The 22,916-nt window shown below is 36.3% G+C and overlaps 2 protein-coding genes and 1 long non-coding RNA gene across 3 annotated transcripts; 2 read left to right on the top strand and 1 right to left on the bottom strand.

Annotated features, from left to right (window-relative positions):
• Positions 1–5,672, top strand: LOC103719236 (SKP1-like protein 1). The gene is made up of 2 exons (XM_008808378.3): positions 1–500; positions 5,194–5,672. The coding sequence occupies exons 1-2, from the start codon at positions 180–182 to the stop codon at positions 5,365–5,367; spliced, it is 495 nt and encodes a 164-aa protein (XP_008806600.2). The 5' UTR covers positions 1–179; the 3' UTR covers positions 5,368–5,672.
• Positions 5,673–10,272: 4,600 nt separating this feature from the next.
• Positions 10,273–16,629, top strand: LOC103719237 (SKP1-like protein 1). Its single transcript, XM_008808379.1, has 2 exons — positions 10,273–10,774; positions 16,192–16,629. Exons 1-2 carry the CDS (start codon positions 10,457–10,459, stop codon positions 16,363–16,365), a joined length of 492 nt encoding a protein of 163 aa, XP_008806601.1. The 5' UTR covers positions 10,273–10,456; the 3' UTR covers positions 16,366–16,629.
• An 805-nt stretch (positions 16,630–17,434) lies between these two features.
• LOC103719238 lies at positions 17,435–21,006 on the bottom strand. The gene is made up of 2 exons (XR_605946.3): positions 20,873–21,006; positions 17,435–18,020 (listed from the first exon to the last, which is right to left on the bottom strand). It is a non-coding gene; the product is annotated as an uncharacterized LOC103719238 (long non-coding RNA).
• Between the last annotated feature and the right edge of the window lie 1,910 nt (positions 21,007–22,916).

The raw sequence follows: 22,916 nt of genomic DNA, 5'->3' as shown, positions 1-22,916 counted from the left end.
ATCAACACCCACAGGAAAATGCGTTCATCCTGATGCGTACATCCGAGACGCTGGTCTTATAAAGAAGGCTCCACCGACGCCGACCCTTTCCTGTCACGTCTCTATCCATTCTCGATTACCTCGCCTTAGGGTTTCGTCCTCCTCCGATTTCTTCCCTTTGGCGATCGATCCCGGCGGTCATGGCGGAAAACAAGATCACGCTAAAGAGTTCGGACGGCGAGGTCTTCGAGGTGGAGGAGACGGTGGCCATGGAGTCCCAGACGATCAAACACTTGATCGAAGACGACTGCGCCACAAACGGCATCCCCCTCCCCAACGTTACCAGTAAGATCCTCTCCAAGGTGATAGAGTACTGCAAGAAGCACGTTGACGCCGCCGCCGCCGCCTCCTCCAAGTCCACCGCGGATGATACGTCCTCCAAGCTCGCCGACGACGAGCTCAAGGCCTGGGACGCCGAGTTCGTCAAGGTCGATCAGGCTACCCTATTCGACCTCATCCTGGTCAGATCCCTTGCCCCTGGATCTGTTTCGTCCTTTTTTTTAATTATCTTGTTTGGATTTTGTGATTTTTTTCGTTTCTCGATGAATTGGGCCCTGGGTTTTGAAATCGATTCACTCTTTTTGCCTACGACTGTTTGATTTGTTGTTGGATGTGATTTTTCGGGGGTGGTATCAGTTAGGGGTGATTTGTTTGTTTCATGATGAATTAGGGTTAGGTTGCAAAATGGATTCCTTTTCCCTTCTTGCTATTATTTGATTTGTTGGTGGGTGTGATTTTTTTTTAGCAATATTATGACGAATGAGGGTTCTTTTTTATATTGGTTCGCAGTCTCCATTCCGTCTCTCTTTCATGCCCAAATTTCGTTTCCATAACCATTGTTTCCTGTTCCAATTTCTTTAGTTTGATGTGTTTGTTAATATTCGTGGGTTCTCCAAACTCTTATTGGTGATGGTCGATAATCAATTTATCGTGGATGATTTTTATATAGGAATACTATGGTAACTTCTGATTTGCTTGATATGCACATGCATGTGCATGCTTGCCTGGTAGGCTTTCATGGTTTGATATGATACTTCTAATTTTTCTGCAATTCTGTTTAGATGTTTTTGACCATTGGCTGAATTAAATTACAAGCGAAGAGGAAATAAATAAGAATACTTAGTTTTGAAATGATCAATGTCATTCTCATTAGTAAATAAAAAAACTTAGCTTTAGTTTGAAATGGTAAATGGTATTCTGATTTGGCTAATTTAGTTCCTGTAGTTTTGTTTTAGTTGTCACTAGCTGTAGCATACATGAAGATGAGGGGCATGAAGGAATTACATGCCAGCATTTCCTCTCTCTCTCTCGCGCGCGCGCGCGTGCCGCGCCCCACCCCACCCCACCCCACCCTTCCTCTTTCCTTGCATATGTATGTGTGTGTGTGTGTGTGTGTGTGTGTGTGTGTGTGTGTGTGTGTGTATATATATATATACATATGCACATGTATATGTATATGTATATATATGCAGGGGCGGCCCAATACGTTTGGAGGCCTAAGGCGGATTCAGTGAATGAGGCCTTTTTTTTAATAATAATTTTTTTAATAAATATAAAATATTTAGAAAAAAGATATGAAAATAGATAGCCATCAAGTACATTATTTCAACAAAAATGCATGTATGCAACAAAGACAGATACAAAGCTTTTTCAGTTTAATATAATTTTTGAATAAAAGCATGGAAAAGTAATTATGCTTAAGGAAGGGCCCATAAAACTGATTAAATAAGTGAGATAATGCTTGGCAGTACTGTTTACCATGTCAAGCAAGAGCAGAGTAGGAAAAGGTTATCCCATGGCACTCCATCTACGAGAGAAAGTAGGGGCATTATGGAAAATTCACTCCATCTAATTAATAAAAGTCCCATCCCACCATCTTCCCTTCAAGTGAGTACCCAAGCAGCCACTGCAACATCACATCACAGCAGCCATTCAACCCCCCCTCCCTCCTTTTCTTTCTCTACCCTCCAAGAAGTCCATCTCCAATCCCCCTATCTTTCTTCCTGATGGCCCAGCTGGATCAGGAGTAATGTGAGGGAAGGAAAACCAAGACCAAAACCAAAAAAGAGAAGGGATGAAAGATAAGAGTGGCTTCAGACGTGTATCAAGCCAACCAAATCCCTCCTCTCTCTTTCTTCCACCCAAAACAAAACTACTGTCCCCAACTTCCCAAATTGCCCCTCTGCAGGCCAGGAAACTCTCCACCTCTCTTCCATCAAGGGGGAAGAATCGTAGCCAGCTCCTGTTCCCATTTTATATGGGGCCTTTGCTTCCTTTTGGTCAGCCTTCTGGAGGCCTTCCATTGGCCCGAGGCCTTAGGCAACCACCTCGGTCGCCTAGGGCTCGGCCCAGCCCTGTGTATATATATATATGTATATCAAAATTAAAAAAAACTAGATGTTTTCTCAAAAAAACATAAGTTGGTTTTCATCTACCCCAAGTTTATCTTCATTAGTTCATCTGTCTCTACTCAATATAAGATTGGCTGTCCTAGCATCATCATAGATCCTATGATCCTTGAGCAACCACAATAAGTGATGCACGCCATATCGTAATACATAAAACTTATCTTGCAACTGCTCTTATCAGTAAATATGCATACATGCATGCATGCATATTATTGTACTATTTCTTTGTTTTCAGGTGTTCAGATTTACAATGCATCATATTATTGTACTAGTACCATTTATTTGTTTTTCATTGAGTTTTTATGAGCTATTATACATACTAATTACAGGTGATTGGATTTCAATGTGTTATATTATTGTACTAGTACCATTTCTTTGTTTTTCATTGAGTTTTTATGAGCTATTGAAGGGACTTTTGTTTATGCAACCAATGTGGACCTTGAGTAATTTCTTGGCTGGCTTTATGTACATAATACGTACATACTACAGGTGATCAGATTTCAATGCATCATGTTATTGTACTAATAGCATTTCTTTGTTCTTCATTGAGTTTTTATGAGCTATTTGAAGGGACTTTTGGTTATGCAACCAATGTGGACCTTGAGTAATTTCTTGGCTGGATTTATGTATGTTAAATCCTGAGTCTTGACTGGTATGAGTTGCTATTTGAAATATGCATGGTTTCTGACAACAAATTTTGAATTAAAATTTGCGTACTTCTTCCATTGAACTCTACATTATACATTTTAAAGGTATCAAAATTTTCTTTGTTTTTTAAATAAAATATGTTTCATATAGGGTTGTGATCTTGCAAAGTTTGATCTACCTTTGTCCAATCAAGCTCAGCTCGATCTTTGGTTTTTTTCTAATATGTTGGTTATTGTACTTGATTCATATAGGGTTGTGATCTTGCAAAGTTTGATCTACCTTTGTCTGATCATGCTTAGCTCAAACCTAATTTGGTGCCTGAAATTCGGGATCAGGTTGTCTCTTTTCCTATATCTTCAAGCTTGATTGAGATGAATTTCAAACACAAGCCACACATTAGCCTATTTAAAACAACTTGATAGCCTCGCATCATCCATGTCAGAGTTTAATCAGGCTTATCCCAAACTCGATTCAAGATTGAAACAAAGCTTCGTCTAAACATTTATTAAAATATGTGTTAAATCATAAAGTGTATGCCCGTTACATGATGAACTGTAACAACAGAACAGAGCCTCCATATTGTTTGAATAATCAGGCATTACCTTGTGCTTCTGCCTACGTGAAAGAATCCATGTTGGATAGGTGACCATGACTTGGTTACATGTGAGGGACTTGGGTGGGTGTCATATTCTTTGGTTGAAAGTTTTAGGACTGGTGGTGGGTAGGATGTTCGAATAGCATATCCAACCCTTACCATGTTTGTTACATTCTTGTGCTGATTTTGGAGTTTCAATGGGGAACATGTATATTAAAATATTTTTACTACTACCATCTGTTAATGTTTTCTTCATTATAATATTTAAAAATATTAATATATATACAATATAATGAGAATATTTTTTCCCAAAACAGAGATGTCTGCCATCTTATTGATTTTGTTACTTGATTATAAATACGCATCATATGAACATTTTTGATTTGTTATGTATCTTTTTGATAGGGCTGTAATTTAGTCAAGTTAGATCAATATTGGGTCTGATGAAGCTTGTCTTTGAATTGATTTTGGCTTGAGATGTGGGACTGTGCTTGCTTGCTTTGTATTTCAGCAAGCCTGATTTTATAGTTTCATGTTGACCACAACAGAAGTCTCTCTTTTTTTCCTTACTTTTTATGCCAACACATGCCTTTTTTGAACTGCTTGATAGTTGAGCTAGAATTGAATCAAGCTTAATTCATACTCTATAACCAAGTCACTGCATCAACTGTTCCACCTTTGTGTTCAGCGCTTTTTTTTATTTTTCAATTATTGGATTGATTTCAAGTTGATATGCTTACACATATAATTTCAAGCTTTACTCATTGAGCATCTGCTTAGGCTCAGCTCAAACTTGATCTTGAGCATAAGGGGTATCAAGTTTGGTGGAGATAGATTCAATTTGAGGTTGATTTGAGTGTGGATCGAGGAGGAGAAATTGATGAGTGGCTTGAAACAGGTGCTAGCCCTGAATTCCATGCCTAGGATTAGGCTTAGCTTGTTTATGCTCAATTTGATCTTAATCTAGCCTAGAATTTAGATGAACAAGAGCCATTGGTGAATGGCTTTAATCATTTGCCTGCATTAGTTTTTGCATATCAATTGTTGTTTGATGGTTAAAATATTTAAAATTTTTACTTCTTCTTATGATTCATATATCTGTAGAAAATATTCTATTGTATCACCAGCATAACGTAATATGCCAAACTGTGAACTAGTTGTGAGTGTTAGGATCACCGGGAGTCTATGTATTGGTATGATCTCACCATCTCATTTTTTTTAAAATTTCAACTAAAAAACTCTTACCATGAAGTGACAGTTGACCAGTTTCAGTACTAATATGCAAAATGAAAATTTGAATGGTATGAAGTGATAACTTAGAAAACCAAACAGAAAAAAAATCAGCACACATACATATGAAAATTTATTCATATTATTTTATATAAACATTAGTAACTATGTATTAATAATTTTATTAATCTAATCCTGCGTGTCTTTAAACATATCTACTTGCTAATCATGTTATAATGTTTGAATGTCCTTTTTTTGTGTCCTATTCTCCAGGCGGCAAACTACCTGAATATAAAAGGATTATTGGATTTGACTTGCCAAACTGTTGCTGACATGATCAAGGGGAAGACCCCGGAAGAAATCCGCAAGACGTTCAATATCAGAAATGACTTCACACCTGAGGAAGAGGAAGAGGTGCGGCGGGAGAACCAGTGGGCCTTCGAGTGATGTAGGACACGTCGTGCTTTATCTTGGACGGACTATTTAAGCATTTATATTTCTAGTTGGATGGGTGGTGTAGTCGGGTGTGGGGGGTAAACTTTGTGGGGTGGTTCTGTTGTTGATGGGCTGTAATTAGGCTGGAAACTCTGGCGAAACATATCATTGTTATATGCTAGATTCGATGGTTACCACTCACTTGTCTGCATGCAGATGTGTATCTGCTTGGTAGTTTCGAATCTGGCCACACGAAGTGTCCCAATCGCTTCGAATCTTTTTTAACTGGTTGTTGAGGGTTTTTTTTCCCCTTTAAGGTGGACATCCAGTTTCTTTTTTCTCTGGAGTTTGTTGATCGAGGATGTTAAGGTCTTTATGCCCTGATTGGCATTGTGGTCTTCTTTCTAGGATATGGAAGACATGCAGGGGATTGGAAGTGATTTTGAACCCACCCATAGGGAGACTATCTCGTAGGAGACTCATCTGCCACCTAGATCAACGGCATATCTCGTATCGTAGCCTACAGTCCCCTTCCAAAGGATATTCAATGCCTTATTTTATTGGTTGATTACTTCAGGGTTGTTCATGTTTATAGATAGGCAAATTTTGTTGCCGACTGGCTGGCGGGAAGAGGTTTTTATTGTGATTACTTTGCTGACTCTGCTATCCCTTAGAAGCTTCAGCTGCTGTCAAATAGATGCTATGGGGTTTTCTTATTTTGAGTGCTCCTGATTAGTTTGTTTGCGTTGCTTCTTCTTTGTTGTTGTTTCTTATATCCTCCATCACTTGTACTGACAAAAAAAGACATCCAGGTCTCTGTTGGGGTAGGTTATCTGTCAATGATTGTATTTGTGTGCCATATGGCAGGCGCAATTCTCTGTTACAAATGTAGGTATGTTTAGAGCAGCATCATGGAAAACATTCTTTGAGCTTATTATTGTCTCTTTGTGTTGGAGAAATTAAAAATAGATAGTTGCCTTAGTGTTGTTCGGACCTTTCTATTTCTCTCCACCATGATGAAGAGTTGAGTGGATGTCTACCGTGATAAAGAGTTGAGTTGATGCTTTGAAAATTTTTTGGTTAGAAGTATGATCCATGAGATTTAATAATTAGCCGGATGGGCGAACAGAAAGCCAAGAAGACTGATGATACCGCATTATGACTTGTATAGCTTCTTTTGTTTCTACAGTTTTGCATTCCTAAAAAAATTGATATTTATGCTCTGGCATATATAGTTTATTGTATATTTACCCTCCAAATCTTTATTTATAAATGTATCTGTTGAATTATCATGTTTTAGCAATAATGGCCATTATTAGATGTTTGACTATTAGTGTTTCATAATTTTTAAAGCAAAATGATTTAACTTTTTTTTAGCTTCATATTCTTGAGTAATTTATAAAAATTGTTTTTATAAGAGAAATGAACCAGAATATTTTAAGAGATATTATTTTTGAGAGGTAGTGGTGTTGTTTGATCTTTAACACGATAACTTGTCAATTTCAACAACTAAAAAAGTTGAGGGAAGGGGGTACCATTGTAAAAGTGCGATGATTTGAGGAGTTACATGCAAAAAGTAATTCTTGAAAGTTAATAGTATTCAATCCTTGCTTGTCTTGCAAACTTCTATGTTGGTGAATTGGTGAATGGAATCAGTGAAGAAACAGATTTGCATGAAATAAAAGGGAATTAAAATCATGTAGGAGATCATAAGCAATAAATTCTAGTCAATAGTGACCCTCTTATCAGGTAAATGCAATGAGCTATATGCCTATATCGGCAGGAGTATATACATGCAAATATCTAAATGAGAAGAGCTTTTAATAGGAAAGGCTCTTTTAATTATTTGTAAAGGGGGAATGTTAATGCGCACAAATGATTGATGGTAGAAAATTAAAATTTCAGAATTGTTATGTGATAATACTGTGGGAAGCTTGATGGCTTATCTTTTTAAATCCTAAGCTTAATGCATGTAGGCCAATGATTTTGGGAGGAAGAGTAGAATGTGTTTATATGGTGGCTCGCAAGGCTCGGGCTTTTCTTTTGTGATTTTTAACAAACGAAAATATTTTTTGATAGACCAAAAAAGACAAGAGTCCTTATAGTATTATTTGCTAGAAGAATATCTGCAAACATGATTTTTGGAAATCCAAATCTATTTGGCTGGGAGCTTCTTTTCTTCTTTAGATGCGCGTGGGTCATTTTGCCCATGATTTTGGGCATTCTGGGACTTGTGCAGTATTCTCCATTTTCTTGCCAATTTGATGCTTTTAACTATATACACTTTTAATTAGACTTAAGGCCACGTCTATTTAAAATTTAATATTTTTTGTGATTAAGCCTGACCCTTAATCAGCTTTAGTGACCAATCATACAGGTTAGCTTTTATGGAATTCTATTTTTATGTTCTCATTCAATTTTTAAATATTTTATATGTTGCTTCTCATGAATATATTTATTCAAAGATAATATAATATATCTGAATATATCGAAAAAAAAATATAGATCTCTTTGACCTACTCGTGATGGCTGCACCTCCCCCGAACAATTTGGGCATATAATCTTGAGTGCTTCACGAATATAGCATAAATTCATGTTTTTGCAAATAATTTGATGCCTAGCTTGCAAGCAGGATTTGGGAAAAATAGGTAATTGGGCCATTTGGGGATTGTACTTTAGATCTTGGAGCACTGAAAAAATATTTTTTTTTTTCCATCCAACAAAGGAAACTTCGGGTTAACGGGTGCTTTCCACCAGCTTGGGGTACGACGACGGATGGCAACGGCTGTCATCGACGCCAAGCCATTGCTTACCAGAGTCTAAGGTCCCATGGGGTACAAATCAAATCCCATAAGCATCATCTGTGCAGTGGAAGAATACGTGGCCAAAATTTTGAGAGGTTCTTCACTTTGCAACCATGAGACAGGGCTGGATCAATCTTTAGGCAACTGAGACGATCGTTTAAGGCCCGACCCCTAATGCATTTATTATTTTTATAGCTATAAATATATTGAGATCCCATATATATTTATGTTAGGACGTATATTTTATTTAAAAAAAATTATTATCTTTTTCCTTATACGTGCATTGAGGCCTTCTACATTTATGTTAAAGCCTTTGCATTCACTTTACACCCCCAAATGCATTGAGTCGCTCCAGCCATGAGATGGGCAAGAACAAAAGGCTTGGCTGAGTCTTGGAAAGATGGCATGGGAAGATTCTTGAGTATGAATATATATACAATGGGCAAATTATATCCTACATGAGACATGACATGCATCCTATGATCGTTCATAAATATAAACGCTTGTGATTAGTGGTGTGCATGGCCCGTGAGGTGCACGCCGAGTATGATATAATTTCTCCCTACGTGAAATGATAAAGAGTGGAAAGTTTGGCGAAGACGCGGTTTGCATCCAGCCGTGGAATCACGGAACTGGTCAACACGACATTTGGTGGCCGTGCAGCGCGCGTAGATCTTGGAGACCCTCACGCGGAGGAAGGTCTAGGGCAATGAAAGCGCATGCGTGCCTTGGGGAGGTTTTGACATCCTTGGTCGGCTTTTCTTGCTCTTCTCTTCTCTTCTAAAAATATTTGATAATTAATTTTTAAATCCTGCATGATTTACAAGCCTATTTTTTGTTATTATTATTATTATTATTTTTTAAAAATATTGCATCCGAATGGAAGTAAGATTTGTATGAAGCGCACCCTTACTCAGTTTTGATAATTCAAAATATTAGTTTTTTTTATTTTTAGTATAATCTAGTATTTTCCCGATGAATCTTAGAAATTGGTGGAGCAACAAGTTGATGTTCTTAGTCGTAGGCATCTCAAAAACATCATTTATAGAGTTCTTATCAATGACTAAGGCATCTTTGTATCACGGCAAGAAGCTGCTAGTTATCCCCTTATTTTTATTTAAAATTTAATTTATCCCCTTATATACCTCTAAAAAACTTTAGAATTAATTTTATCCTTGCATCACTTGCTATAGTCTCTCTATTGGATAACCCTAAAACTTGCATGTGGAATCCCAGCCTGCATCAAAAAAATTTAGCTTGACTCAAGTGCAGCAACATTAAAGCCACCACTAGCGAGAACACTTGTAGTAAGAATCAGAATAACAATAAAAATCTACGGACACTGTCATTCTCCACCAAAGAGTTTAATTTCTTCGAGTTCATCAGTTGGGCAAACTTAGACCATCTAGATCTTGAGACCTTCGTACAGAAGGTGGAGGGCAGCCAGGTCAAAGGAGAAGTTAGGAATGGAAAATTGAAGGGGATGGTACCTTCTAGAAAAGAGAGATGATTTTGTAAAGAGGTTAGGGTCATTTTGAATGGCACCAAAAAAAAAAAAAAAAAAAAAAAAAAAGCTTCAAACGCAATGTTTGGCGCGTATTGCGGATTAAAGCAGTTATACTTGAGGATAATTCGGCTAAGATTATCGATTGGATTCAGAGAGGTACCGGCGACATTGATAGGTGCTACTCCTTCGAGATATTCGGGCTATGACTAGTGACAGCGTGGTGTTTCATGCTAAGTACATTCAGAGAGAGGCCAACTAGGCCATGGACTGGGTTGAGGAGAAGAAACTGAATCATCCATTTTAACAAATTTTTATTTTTTAAACCTATTAATCTTAAAAAAAAAAAAGCCTACCTAGTAAACTTCTTGCTCTCTTTCTGCTAGAAATGTCCCTTGGCCCTAATCCTCGGCGAAGACGCAAAGTGTGGCTTTTATAAGGGAAAGCGTCAGGCCGATCCATAAACCCGGAAATAAAATGAAGTTCGTTCCAAGTCAACGGCAAGGGCATTGGGACTTGGGAGGCCGATGGAGCACGATATTAATCGACGAATTTGGAGGACCCAATTAAAAACCTTTGAACCCGAGGAAGAATGAGAACAACTCCGGCAAAATAGAGGGGGCAAAGTGTAATATTCTCCGATATCCTTCTAGATATCTCGCACGACGACGGAGGAAAACGAGGCCAAAACGAAGTAAAAAAAGATAGAGAAACCGCATCACTTCGTTGTTCTCTGCTAGGGTTTCCTCCTCCTCCTCCGGTACCTTCTCTCCGGCGATCGATTCCGGCTGCTATGGCGGAGCAGAAGATCACTCTGAAGAGTTCCGACGGCGAGGTCTTCGAGGTGGAGGAAGCGGTGGCGATGGAGTCCCAGACGATCAAGCATATGATCGAGGATGACTGCGCCAGCAACGGCATCCCCCTTCCCAACGTAACCAGTAAGATCCTCTCCAAAGTGATTGAGTACTGCAAGAGGCACGTTGACGCAGCCGCCGCCTCTTCCAAGTCGACCGCCGACGACACCTCCTCCAAGCTAGCCGACGACGAGCTCAAGGCTTGGGATGCCGAGTTCGTCAAGGTCGATCAGGCCACCCTCTTCGACCTCATCCTGGTCAGATCGCTTGCCCCTAGATCTGTTTCCCCCCTTTTTTGATTATAGATCTTGTTAGGGTTTAATCATTTGCTTGTTTCTTGATGATTTAGGTCTAGGGTATCAATCTAGTTCAGTTTATTTATTTATATTACTCTCGTATTTAATGATTTGTGTGAGCTTTTTCTGTAGGGGCATTGATTGGGGGTTTCTTTTGGTTTGTATGCTGGGATTTGTTGCTAGGTGTTATTTTGTTTAGATTCCTTATTTGACTCATCTTTCTCTGGATGCGACTTCTTTTATAGAAATATGAAAGCATGATCTGGTTTCATTTGGTTGATATATTTGTAACATTCGATGAGATTGCCGAGCCCTATTTTCTCGGTTGATTTTGATTGCATTATATTTGAAAAAAAATTGCTGGTCTGACTGTTAATATACGTGTATCACTGCCAAAGGTCTTTAAGAAGGATACACAACTACTTTTGTTAATCAAGGATATACCTTTGTCTTTCTTTCATATTGTGTATAAGTGGTTTAGTGGGGATAGTTTTAATGTTATCTCCATTGATTTCATCATTTTGCCAGCCCCCATTGATTTGAATTCATTGGCTGGATTTGGTTCTAGGGAATGACTAGGGTACGCAAATTTTGAGGGGGTTAATGGCTATCTGATTTGCTTTGTGCCATCATAATGATTATCATGGAAGATCTTTAGGCTCCTTCTCCGTTGAAAAGTTGGCCAACTTTCCTATTGTCCAACCCGTTGACCAACTTACCCATGTTCGCATGCTCTGGTTAAAAAGTGAGCTTGCTAAGTTAATTTTTCATAGGCAGCATTTACTCATGAAATAGGTGGAAACACTTACCCACCTGGTAAATGGGCAAATTGGTAAAGTGAACCTATTTTCTGATCTCAAAATGCCCCCTTATGCCGATACACTAATAAACTCTAACCCTTCACTTGCTCTTTTCATATCTAACAAACCCTAACCCCAACAGCATCGCTGTAATCCTCAACCAGTTTTCGACCAAAACATTGGCGGATTCCGATGAGTCTCATATTTCTTACTCAAAATCTCCTCCTCTTCCTTTTATTTGGTGTGTTTTTCATTTTTGTCTTGCCAATGATTATAGATGTTCTCGGCCTGTATTTCTCAAGATGCTTTTCACATTATTTATAGGTACTAAAATTGTCATTTTTTATTTTTCCAAAGTTGATTATGTAAATCCTTTTTTTTTCTTTACTTGTGTTTAATTGAATGCATTTTTTACTATTTTGTCATGCACTTGTATCATCTAGCCCTCTCAGTTTTGTATGGGCCGAAAGCCTAGTTTGGTATAGGAAATTGGGTTTCCAGTGATAAAGGGGCAATACGTGACAAGTGTGCAAATTGGAACTGGAAGCAGCATATTATGGAAAAGATGTATAGATCTTAGAAACTTATTAGGACAGTTGTAATGCAAAAGAAAAAATGGGTAACAAATTTTGAAGCCACTTTTCAATGTATAAAAGAACATGGGTAAATTATTTTCTATCTAAGTGTTGCTTGGATAACACTTATCCAAGAAAATGCAGATTCCTAGGTAAGTTTCATGATCCCCAGAGAACGAGCCCTTAGTTTGACCTCATTTGTTATGTTCATTATCTTTGGTATAGTTGAGTTATCATTGGCTATAGCTGCATGATATCTTCATGTCAGGGAGGGAAGGAGGAAGATGGCAAAGATAAAGGTGAAAGAATAATATCTATTTAGGAGGAAACCTCCTCAAATGTCACATGAGACTTTTATTTGACAGTTCACCATTAAGTATATTACTTATAATGATTGCAGCAGCGTTTACTCAGTTGTATTTTTAAATGTTTTAAATTCTTGTTATATTTGGCTGAAGTGTGAAGTTTTGGCCAGGACCAAGCTATGCTACTCATAACTTTTGAAATAGCCTGAAGTACTTGCTTTCAAAGACATTGGTATCGTACTTGGTCATGGCTCCATAAGAAGAAATTCGTAGGTCGTGAAAAGATCCGACACTTGGACATGCACATAGAACCAACAATCAAAACCGAGATATGCAGAGACCAAGTTGAAGCCTACCTTAGTTTTGGCTTTCAACTGGTTTTAGTCAAACTGATTAATTTTGTTGCAGCTTGTGACTAGTTTCGATTGCTTTTCCCAGTTTCTGCCAAAATTAAGCTAATTCATCATATGTGTTATGTTTATTATTATCTGGCTGTTTAATATAATTCTTTGGTGACATTTCTTCATTTCTTTTAAGCATGTTTGACCATATACAACTGGTTATCTTTTTTTTCGTTTTTTTTTCAATTAGAATAAGGGATTTTGGCTTAGGTTGTAGCATTTCTTCTAGTTGGGAATCACTTATTCATGTAATATTTCAGACTTCTGAAGCCTCTTGAATAGTTTTTATGATGTACATATCATCATATGCTTTGTAAAAGTATAAGTATATGATGAAAAAGACTACAATGTTTTTTTAGTTGTTAACTAGTCCATGTATAAGAAAGTAAATAAACAAGCAAATCATGGTTACTAACTGAATTTGTTTCAAAACAATACTATGTGATGGATCCTTTCTTTAAGATTTAGACGATCAATAATTTAGGATTACTTCAACATTTATTTTTGTTCTTCTTCAACATTTTTTGCAGTTGTTCATTAATTTAATGTATAAGAAAATAAATAAGCAAGAAAACCATGATTATTAACTGAGTTGATTTAATACGAAATTTAAGTATGGGATAGAATTTTTTTATGATTTATGCAATCTAATGAGTGGTATGTTTAGCTTTCAAGAAGCAATTTCTGGACAATTTTTGGAATCATTGTAACAATAGCAATACTACTTGAAGAAACTCTAAAAGAAGTATTTTTTTAATGTGAAATACTCTCTGGCATTTTAAAGAAATTTTTTAAAAGGGAAAAATAGAAAGAAAGGAGGTTCAAGCACGCAAACCCCGACCCACGCCCACCTCACTGCCCCGAGAAAGAAAAAGAATAAAAAAGAAAATAAGAGAAGGGGGGGCACGAGAAAAAAAAGATATACTTTAAGGAAATAATTATTATGAGGATGATGAGTGTACCTTGCTTTCTAAGGCTTCTTTCAACATCTTAAATTCCTATATATGGTCATAAGGACATCATATACCATCCATTCGATCACTGTTAATTATCAGCAACCAAAGTCGAGTCTCAATTCTGTGATGAAGCAGTTGTAAACATGTCACCAACTTTTAGTACTTGAAGCATGAATTGCATTTCAACATATTTTGAGTTCTGATGCTTCCATAAGTTTGAAAACTGCAAATAGGATTCCCCCTTCAATACTTGATATGTTAGGCATCTGACATGTCAGGCACTTGGTGTGGCACACTCTTCGTTGCTCCCATTTGCATTTTTAATTGTCACATGCAGAAGATATTGAATAGATTTCAAATTATTTTGAGTTATGCTTGCTTGATCCTGGAGAGAACTTGAAAGAGAATGCAGTGGCATCATGAATTTTCTCCAAATTGTTTCCTGTGACTACCATTTGATCGTACGGTCAAGCGTGGAGAGATGGAATTATGCACGGTGAAGTTGGGCAATGACTCACTATATTACCTATCTGGATGATGAGTCTCAATCCTGTGGCTGAACATGCTCAGCTGAATTATATTATGCAATGCATGAGTTTTTTTTTTATTAATATAAATCACCTGGTTTAGTGGTTTGTTAGTTATTACTTTTTGGATCACTTAACATGGATTTAGGGGGAGAGAATTGTACATGAAAGAAAAGCCGGCCCTTGCCTTTTTGCTGGTATCAGGTTTCTTCAGATAATTTTACTTTGATACTGTATTTATTTATTCATTGGCTGCTGGAATTTGTCCTTATATTCGTCTTAGGCATCTATTCCATAATTAGTATACGGGGAATTATGATAATATATATTTTAGGACTTGTTTGGTTTGTGGGAAGAGGAGGAGGGAAAGAATGGTCAAAGGAAAAATGGAGAAATGCCTCATGTTTGGTTGGAGTTTTTAAAGGAGAGAGATGAAAAAATGGCTTCGCATGTGAATAAGATTCTCACATTTCATGGGAAGAAAAACCCATATGGGTTTCCCACTGGCTGAAAATTGAGATAATTTTTTTTCAAAAATATCTTTAAGCTTTTAAATAGAATGGGATAAGGCCTTTCCCTTTATTAAGGGTATAACATGTACTTCACACAACTTTTCTGAGAAAGTAGATGCTCAACCAAGCATAAACTACTCTAAATATGCCACTTTCTTATGGTTAACCAAACAAGCAAAAACCTCTTTTCCAGGCATCAACTTCTCAAGAAAAACATTCTAGTGAGAAATTTTTTTTTTCCATGAACCAAATGAGTCCTTAGTGTTGCACAATTCATGAGTATCTCAAGATGAGCTGGTATTGTTACTTGTTTGTGTGCACTTGCTGTTGTAGGTTCACTGGATAATGGGGCTTTTTTACTTTTGTTGGCTGGAGTACGTTGTTATAGTTCAACTGGTGGACATGAGTGGATGACCCTTGTGGCAATGAATGTCTTATATATGCTAAGGTTTAAGAAGGCCGGTAACCCTAATAATAGGAACCTTCTGAAACCAAAATATTATTATTCTTTTAATGGAAATAACTGCCATTCTTTCCTAGTCAAGCGTTGAGCCAGATCATTTTGGAAGTAATAAATTGTGACTTTTGTGGCATAAAATTCTATCTGTTATGTAGTTGTTATATCTCATTTTAACATGAGATAATTCCTTTATTTGATAATGACTATTCATAGAATAAGAAATTGTTTCTTAACCTGATATAGATTTTTTTTTGAAACATATGATTTTAATTTAATGAACAATGAAAATGAGCATAATGGCCATGATTCTCCTTGTTTGTCACTATGGTGATGCCGGCTAAATAATGATCATCAGTACAATACCTGTTATGTTTATGTAATATATTAGGAGGCCTTCAAAACCATAAAGTGACGTAATGGAATAACAATCGTCCATAATACTCTTTTTTTGAATTTGCAATTTTGCGGTGTATCCTTTTGACCTGTACGATATAGGTTGCAGTGTACCAAGGCAATGTTTGTGTATCACTGTGGAATGATCCTTATCTATCCCTTTTTTTGGGTTATTCCAGGGACTGGAGGGTGAGTGAGATTGGTTTAGGAATTTTGGAACTAATGCAATATTTTCCCTTATTATGATTTTACATGTTATGTTTATTAGTTGCAACATGTGTTCTGCTTCTCCTTGTCTCGGTAGAGTTTGTCCTTCCTTGCTCATAAGCTTTTATATATTTTCAAAACCAGAATTCATCTGCTTCAAGATTTATTTCTGCATTCACATAGTTTTTGAATTGTTAGAATTTTATCATTCTCTTTTATAATTCTTGTTTTGATATTTCCAGGCTGCAAACTATCTAAACATTAAAGGCCTACTGGATCTGACCTGCCAAACCGTGGCTGATATGATCAAGGGGAAGACCCCTGAAGAGATCCGCAAAACCTTCAACATCAAAAATGACTTCACTCCTGAAGAAGAGGAAGAGGTCCGGAGAGAGAACCAGTGGGCCTTTGAGTGAATGGAATTGAAATTGGATATGATATTTATCTGATAGGTGGGTAGCGGGCATTGGGTTGACGATGTTTTAGATTGATGGTCTGAAGATATTGGACTTTTATATGATGCTATTACTTTACTGTAAGCTGAGCAATGTATGTTGGGTTGATTGCTTGTTATGGACATGTGGACTCCTTGCAAACCTCATTAGGGTACTTTGTGTATGACTTGCTCTTGAAGCATGCAACTTTGATGATTATATAACATTTCGTTGATTTTGTTTGTAGATTCATGGTGCAGTTAGCATTTTAATGTGTGCTGTCTTGTCTGCCTGCCTAGTGTAGTCTTCATGAAAAATCAAATATAGATACACCTGATGAATTGAGACAGAAATCACGCAGTACACAGTTCTCAATTGCTAAGCAGTGAGTTTCTTTCCTGTAGGTTTTCGTTTGATTATACATCAGTTGATGTTCTTTTAATTTTCAGGTGGGAGTTGATAGTTCTGATTGCAGTTTTAAAATTCTTGTGTTCCTTAGGTTACTGAAATAACCATGGTTGAAATGGACATTGTAGGAATCATCATCTCACTGAAAGCTTGCTTTCATTTATTAAAGGCCAAATGTTCTGAAGTTGATTTAGTATTGCCAACTGGAGTTCAAGGTATGGCTACATGAGACAGCAATAGGCCGATTTCGGGCAAATCAAACAAACCATGTCCTGTTGATCTGACAGCCAAAGCAGCATCTCGGCCTTGACCCAGCTTAAGTCAGCTTCCAAGGAAGAACGATCTAACGCTTGGCAACCAATTTGAGACTTCAGGTGTTTGTTATCCAGGATAAAAGTTGTTTGGTTTTTGTCTGGTGGGACTCCTAGTAGCCCTGCTTTGGCATTAGCTGACCTGGGATAATCAAAATTGCCGGAGGTTCTCTGTGATCTAGCTGTTTGGTTTATTTTCAGAGAGAGAGCTTCTTAAGTTGGTAATGGAAAAGATTGGTCAATGAACAGTAACCCTTCCTATGAACCGACTCCCGCTTACCTAATAACATGATGATGTAGAACACCACTAGTACTGTACATGAGCAAGTGCATTTTTCATCACCCAACTGATACTTTGTATTAATTGCACATAATTAAGATGGCGGCAAAAAAGTTAAACTTACATACCAAGTAGTATGATGATCCAGTAGCACTGTACATGATCAAGCATGAACAGAATAAGAATGTGGGCTAATTCGTTATGACGTCCATTCCGTTTTGCCACATTTTTGGATATCTTATACAGGGAGCTACAAGATACAAGGCCTTTGCTACATCTAATCAGCATTGCATTCCCATAATCGCATTAGTTGTTTCTTTTGGATCCTTCTACCTCACCAAAGATTACAAGGCAGCTATTTTTGCTTCCTGGATTTCTTCGATGGATTGTCAAGTTCTTCACTTTCATCTCCCGAAGACCCCTCAAGCGCTTCATCAGGAACATCATTTGGGGCATTGTGTTTGGTGATATGGTCTTTTAGTATGCTCATACTCTTCTCCTTCATTGTAGCCAACTGTTCAGATAGAATGCCTGTTTCTGAATTAACAGAGAACAATTCTGACCCAAGACGCAGGGTGGCTTTGACTCTGGGTTCAGAATGGAGAGCATCATGAAGTTGATCTTCCATTAGCAATGACCTGCAGAACAGATAAACATAGAAAAAAAAACAAGGTGACAAATTTCACTGGCATTTTAGTAGTGCACCCTTGCAGTCAAGGAACATGAGACATTTCTCAAAGCAAACTATACAATTTGATGGGTTTAAGTATTTCCTAGGTTAATTGCTGCAAGAGAATATATTGGGGATGCAAGGTGAGAAAAGATACATATTTAGCATTTTTTTTCTTTTTCTGAAAAACAAAATGAATGTTTTTTTAAGAAAGCATTTGATTTCCCTTTGAAACAAATCACTTATGAATTGAAACATTTTTTTTAAAAATCATCAAACAGAATATATAGTTTTCTCAAAAAAAAATCAAATAAAACATATAGTTCTCAGATTTCACAAGATAAATGGACCATTAAAGAAATACCTGAAAAATATGGAATTCCATATATTTCCTGCCAACTAATTATCCTCTCAAAGAATACCTGACAAATATCTCCCTATTGAGAGTCAATAAACGCAAACACCCAGCTCGAGAAAAGAAAAAAATCCTCAGATCCTTTAACATATGTGGCAATTAGTGCATATTACACTCAGAAATTTTCCTTATGCTAGCAAGATATTCTTGCAAAGAGGTGATGCATAATAATTAATATACACATTTATATCGCATTTTGAACCACTAATCTTTCTATAAGACTATCACACTTGCCTCCTACTCTAGCAAGTTTCACTTCCTCAAATTTGAAAAACATCTTCTGAAGCACCTAATCCTGCAAAAAATACACATTCATATCACATTTCGAACCACTAATCTTTTTATAAGACTATCACACTTGCCTCCTACTCTAGCAAGTTTCACCTCCTCAATTTTGAAAAACATCTTCTGAAGCACCTAATCCTTCAAAACACTTTCAATTCACCAATTGATAAACATTTCACCATCTTAATTGCCCTCAATAAATATTAACATCACAGAAGATGATGCCAAGTATGCACTTGACTGGTAGTATAGCGCACACAAAGAAAGAGAGAGAGGTCGACGAAAATGTACTATCTCGTTCAGAATTAATGCAAAAATCAGGTGGAGTACTAACACCCTATGAGTAAGACGCCATACTAAGTGCCCTATGCATGGATCCTATGAACCTATGGTATACAATCTAAGAATATCCTCATACATAAACATAATGTAAGTTAAAATACACCTCGAGTCTTAAATAAATTCCAAACCTCAAAGCTAATATGAAACTAAAATGCTTTTAGGATTCCATGCAATAAAAATCTGCATAAGGAACCAAAGTATGATCCAGGAGAAACTTTATATACAGTTTGGAGCAAATCATCAAACTCAAATAAGAAATGAAGAGAGGAGCATTAGAAATCTAATTTCTTTCACTCATTATCAAAGCTGTTCTACACCATTCTCTCCTCCTTTTAGAACTGTAAATTTCATAAAACAACTCTAAGACAGTATAATACTTAAAGACCATTCCTAAGCATAACTTGACACTTTTGAATTAAAAAAAAAAGGAATTGGTTCTCCTGGAACCCTGTACAGAAATATGGTCTGCAGAAAAAAAAGAAGGAAAACAAAGCACATACTCCACTTGCTTATTTTTTAAAAGTTAAACAAAAGACCCTAAAATATAAATTATGTCAATCTAACTGCTGTCTGATCTAACACATGTAAAACTTGGAACAACAGCAAATATAACTTGGAAAAAAGGTCTGAAAAATGAAGTAACCAAGATTCATACCTAATCAAATCATGACCTGCATCAGAAGAAAAGCATACTATTGAGTAAAGCAACATAGCAACACTGTCAACTAAAAAGTGAGATACGGAGTAATGGCGCCACATCCACATAATGCCACAAGCCTGTAAACAAGAAATACCAACATTGAAAAGATGATCTCATGACCTACATGGACCGATGACAGAGTAAGGCATAGGAAGGAGCTTGCTATAAGTGGAAAGCTTAAGAAGCAAATCTTGAAGTTGCAAACCTCAAGATACCAGAGATAAGGTCAGTATTTTCAGAACCATACGCAAGTAGAGTAAGATAACCACCATCGACACTTGATTCTAGATGAATAAGCTGGCAAGAAAGATTATGGCAACCTATGTAAAATTTTGAGAATACTAAAACTGAGATAGATAGCAAGCTATCCCATAACATGTACAATGAGATTTTGGGGAAAGGAAGGTAATGACACATTTGTCCAATCCTTAGTTGCTTGGAGCATGAGTAGGAAAAACTTAAACAGAAAGCCTTGCAAGGATCAAGGAGACAGAGAGAATAATGGAAACCATTGAAAGATGAAGCACTAGGCTAGTCTGTGGAGATGACCAGGTCACCTAAACACACTTTAAATTTTTGAAGCACATGAACAGTGTTTACTGGCTAAATGGATAGTTTGCTGCTTCCCTCTCCTCGTAGTTTTACTCTTCTCTTGTCCCAGCTTTCCCATTTTATTCCTTTCTAAGTGATTAAGTTGTTCCTTTTCTTCTCATCACCTCATCTCATCCCTAAAGTTACTGCAAGCCCGCAAGATTAATAGGGAAAATTCCGATCCTCCAAATCAAATTTCTAATACCAGAAGTTCTAATATAGATTGAGATTTATTACAAATTCACAATGCTTTTCCAAATGTGTCGATCAAATTTAAATAAAATCGTCGAAGGAAAAAAAATCAATTAAAATTTAAAAAGACCAAGACTACTCGTGGAACCCTATTAAATAAAGCAATCAACTGGGTTTGGTCTAATTCGGCTAAAACCTAAAATCCCAAACTCCGGAAGATGGGAATAGATCGAAATACTTCCAGACAAGTCTCTGAGGAAGCATTTTGATCCGCACTAAGCTTGATATATATTACCGTTAGCAAGACTGCCGCCTCTTGCGCCCTCTGCGACCTTCGCCGCCGTGCGCAAGGTCTCGCTCGCCCCTTTTCTCCCCCCTCTACGGAAAACGCGCGCTAAATTAGGGCTCCTTTTTACATCCCCAATTTGTTAACGTGCTTTTCATAACGGCGTTGTTCCGTTATAACGGAGCTCACCGAAACCGAACGTTTGTAAAAGCTATCCATCATTCCATCCCATGTCTTGTCATTTTGATTTATTCAATATTAAAATAATAGCAATTATAACATCCTTATAGCAGTATTATAACGAAAAAAATGTCGGATATATAATAAAATAAAAATAAAGGCGTCATGATCCACCTAACTATTTACTTAATAAAAATTGTTTTTGATGGTTCAATTTTATTAAGTAAATTTTGAAAATATTGAATTTTTATATTATTATGTCAATTTTTAATAATTTATGTTATTGAGAAAATAGTGTAAATGTTAAATAATAGCCCTTATTTATGTTAGAATACAAAATATTCCACTAGCCGCTATAGTTTTGGGATGTATATATATACACATGTGCGCCATGCCTACATACATAGATACATACATACATACATACATATATATATAATATATATATATATACACACACGCACACACGTGCATACTCTTATAAAATTAATATAATTATATGTTTATATTATAAAATTACAATTTCTATGTTTTTATTTAAATTCATGATCCAATTTAGATTACTCTTTTCAAACGATTGTATCTCAAATGACACATAGTTTAAAAACTTCCTTCTCCTATTGAAAAGAGAAAAAATAGATTTTTAATCATAGGAGAAAACATTCACGGTAAATTGGAATCGGTAACTATTTTATACTTTAAACTTTGAACTAGTGAATAATTCATAAATTTGTATTTTAAATTGTGTTTCCTTAATAGTATAACAAAAGAAAATGATTTATGACTAAACAATATCAATTATTTTCAACAATCAATCTATTTTAGTTTCAAGTATAACAAAATATATGTATATGCGTAAAACTCAAAAAAAAATTATTACATAGATATCAAACTTGCTCTTTCTCTTATGAACATATTTTTATAGAGAATTATTTTGTATATTTATCCTTGCCATTATTTTCCACTAGATGGCAATGTCAAATTTCAACTAAAGTATTATTAGATTTACAAAATAATATTTTTACCTTCACAAAACTAGCTTAAGAAAAAAAATTAAATTTTACATATTTACCCCTACAATCATGTTACCTTAGATAGCGCCATTAAACTACTATTAAGGTGTTATCAAACTTATGAAATGATATTTTTAGCATCATAAAACCGGCTACAAAAATTTTAAATTAAAATACTATTTAAAAGCCGAACCGAACCCCCAATCACTAAGTAAAATACAAATCTCTTAACCACCAAAATAATTTATATTAATGTTTTAAAATGATGATTCATTTTAAAGAATCTTCTGATTGCACGAAAGGTCAGAGTTCTTAAAATGGCAAACGTATCCAAATCCACAAAAAGAGGAAAAGAAAAAAAAGTACAATAGTAGCTCAGCACAATGAGAAAAGGAGTCTAAACTCTTTATTCTCCAAATCCGTCCAGTTCAATGACACATCACTTGAATTCAATTATTATAGACTTCATACAATATGTCTAAGGTTCCAACTGTTAGGAAGTAAAGCTGAAGCTAAGAGAGCCTCACAAGCCAGAGCACATTAACTGGGCGTTCAAATACTCATGAATTCCTAACATTAGAACTTGCAAAATTCTCGATCAATTCCTAATGGAAGATAAACAGCACTGATCTTATAATTTAAATCCTCTGACCTTGATTCATGGATGAAAAATCTATATAGCTCCAGATTCTTGAAATGTCATTAAGAGGGGCCTCACAGCACTTGTTAATATACATCAGGTTTTTTTTGTGTAGGACATGTATCAGGTTTTGCAGCATCATAAACTTGGTTAAAAAGTTTAAACTTTCAGATGAGCGGGGTGCATTTGATTTCACCGGTAACTTCAGTTCAAGGCCGAG

The sequence above is a fragment of the Phoenix dactylifera genome, unplaced genomic scaffold (assembly GCF_009389715.1).
Source record: "Phoenix dactylifera cultivar Barhee BC4 unplaced genomic scaffold, palm_55x_up_171113_PBpolish2nd_filt_p 000254F, whole genome shotgun sequence".
Lineage (NCBI taxonomy): Eukaryota > Viridiplantae > Streptophyta > Magnoliopsida > Arecales > Arecaceae > Phoenix > Phoenix dactylifera.
This window is presented reverse-complemented; position numbering and strand designations above follow the sequence as displayed.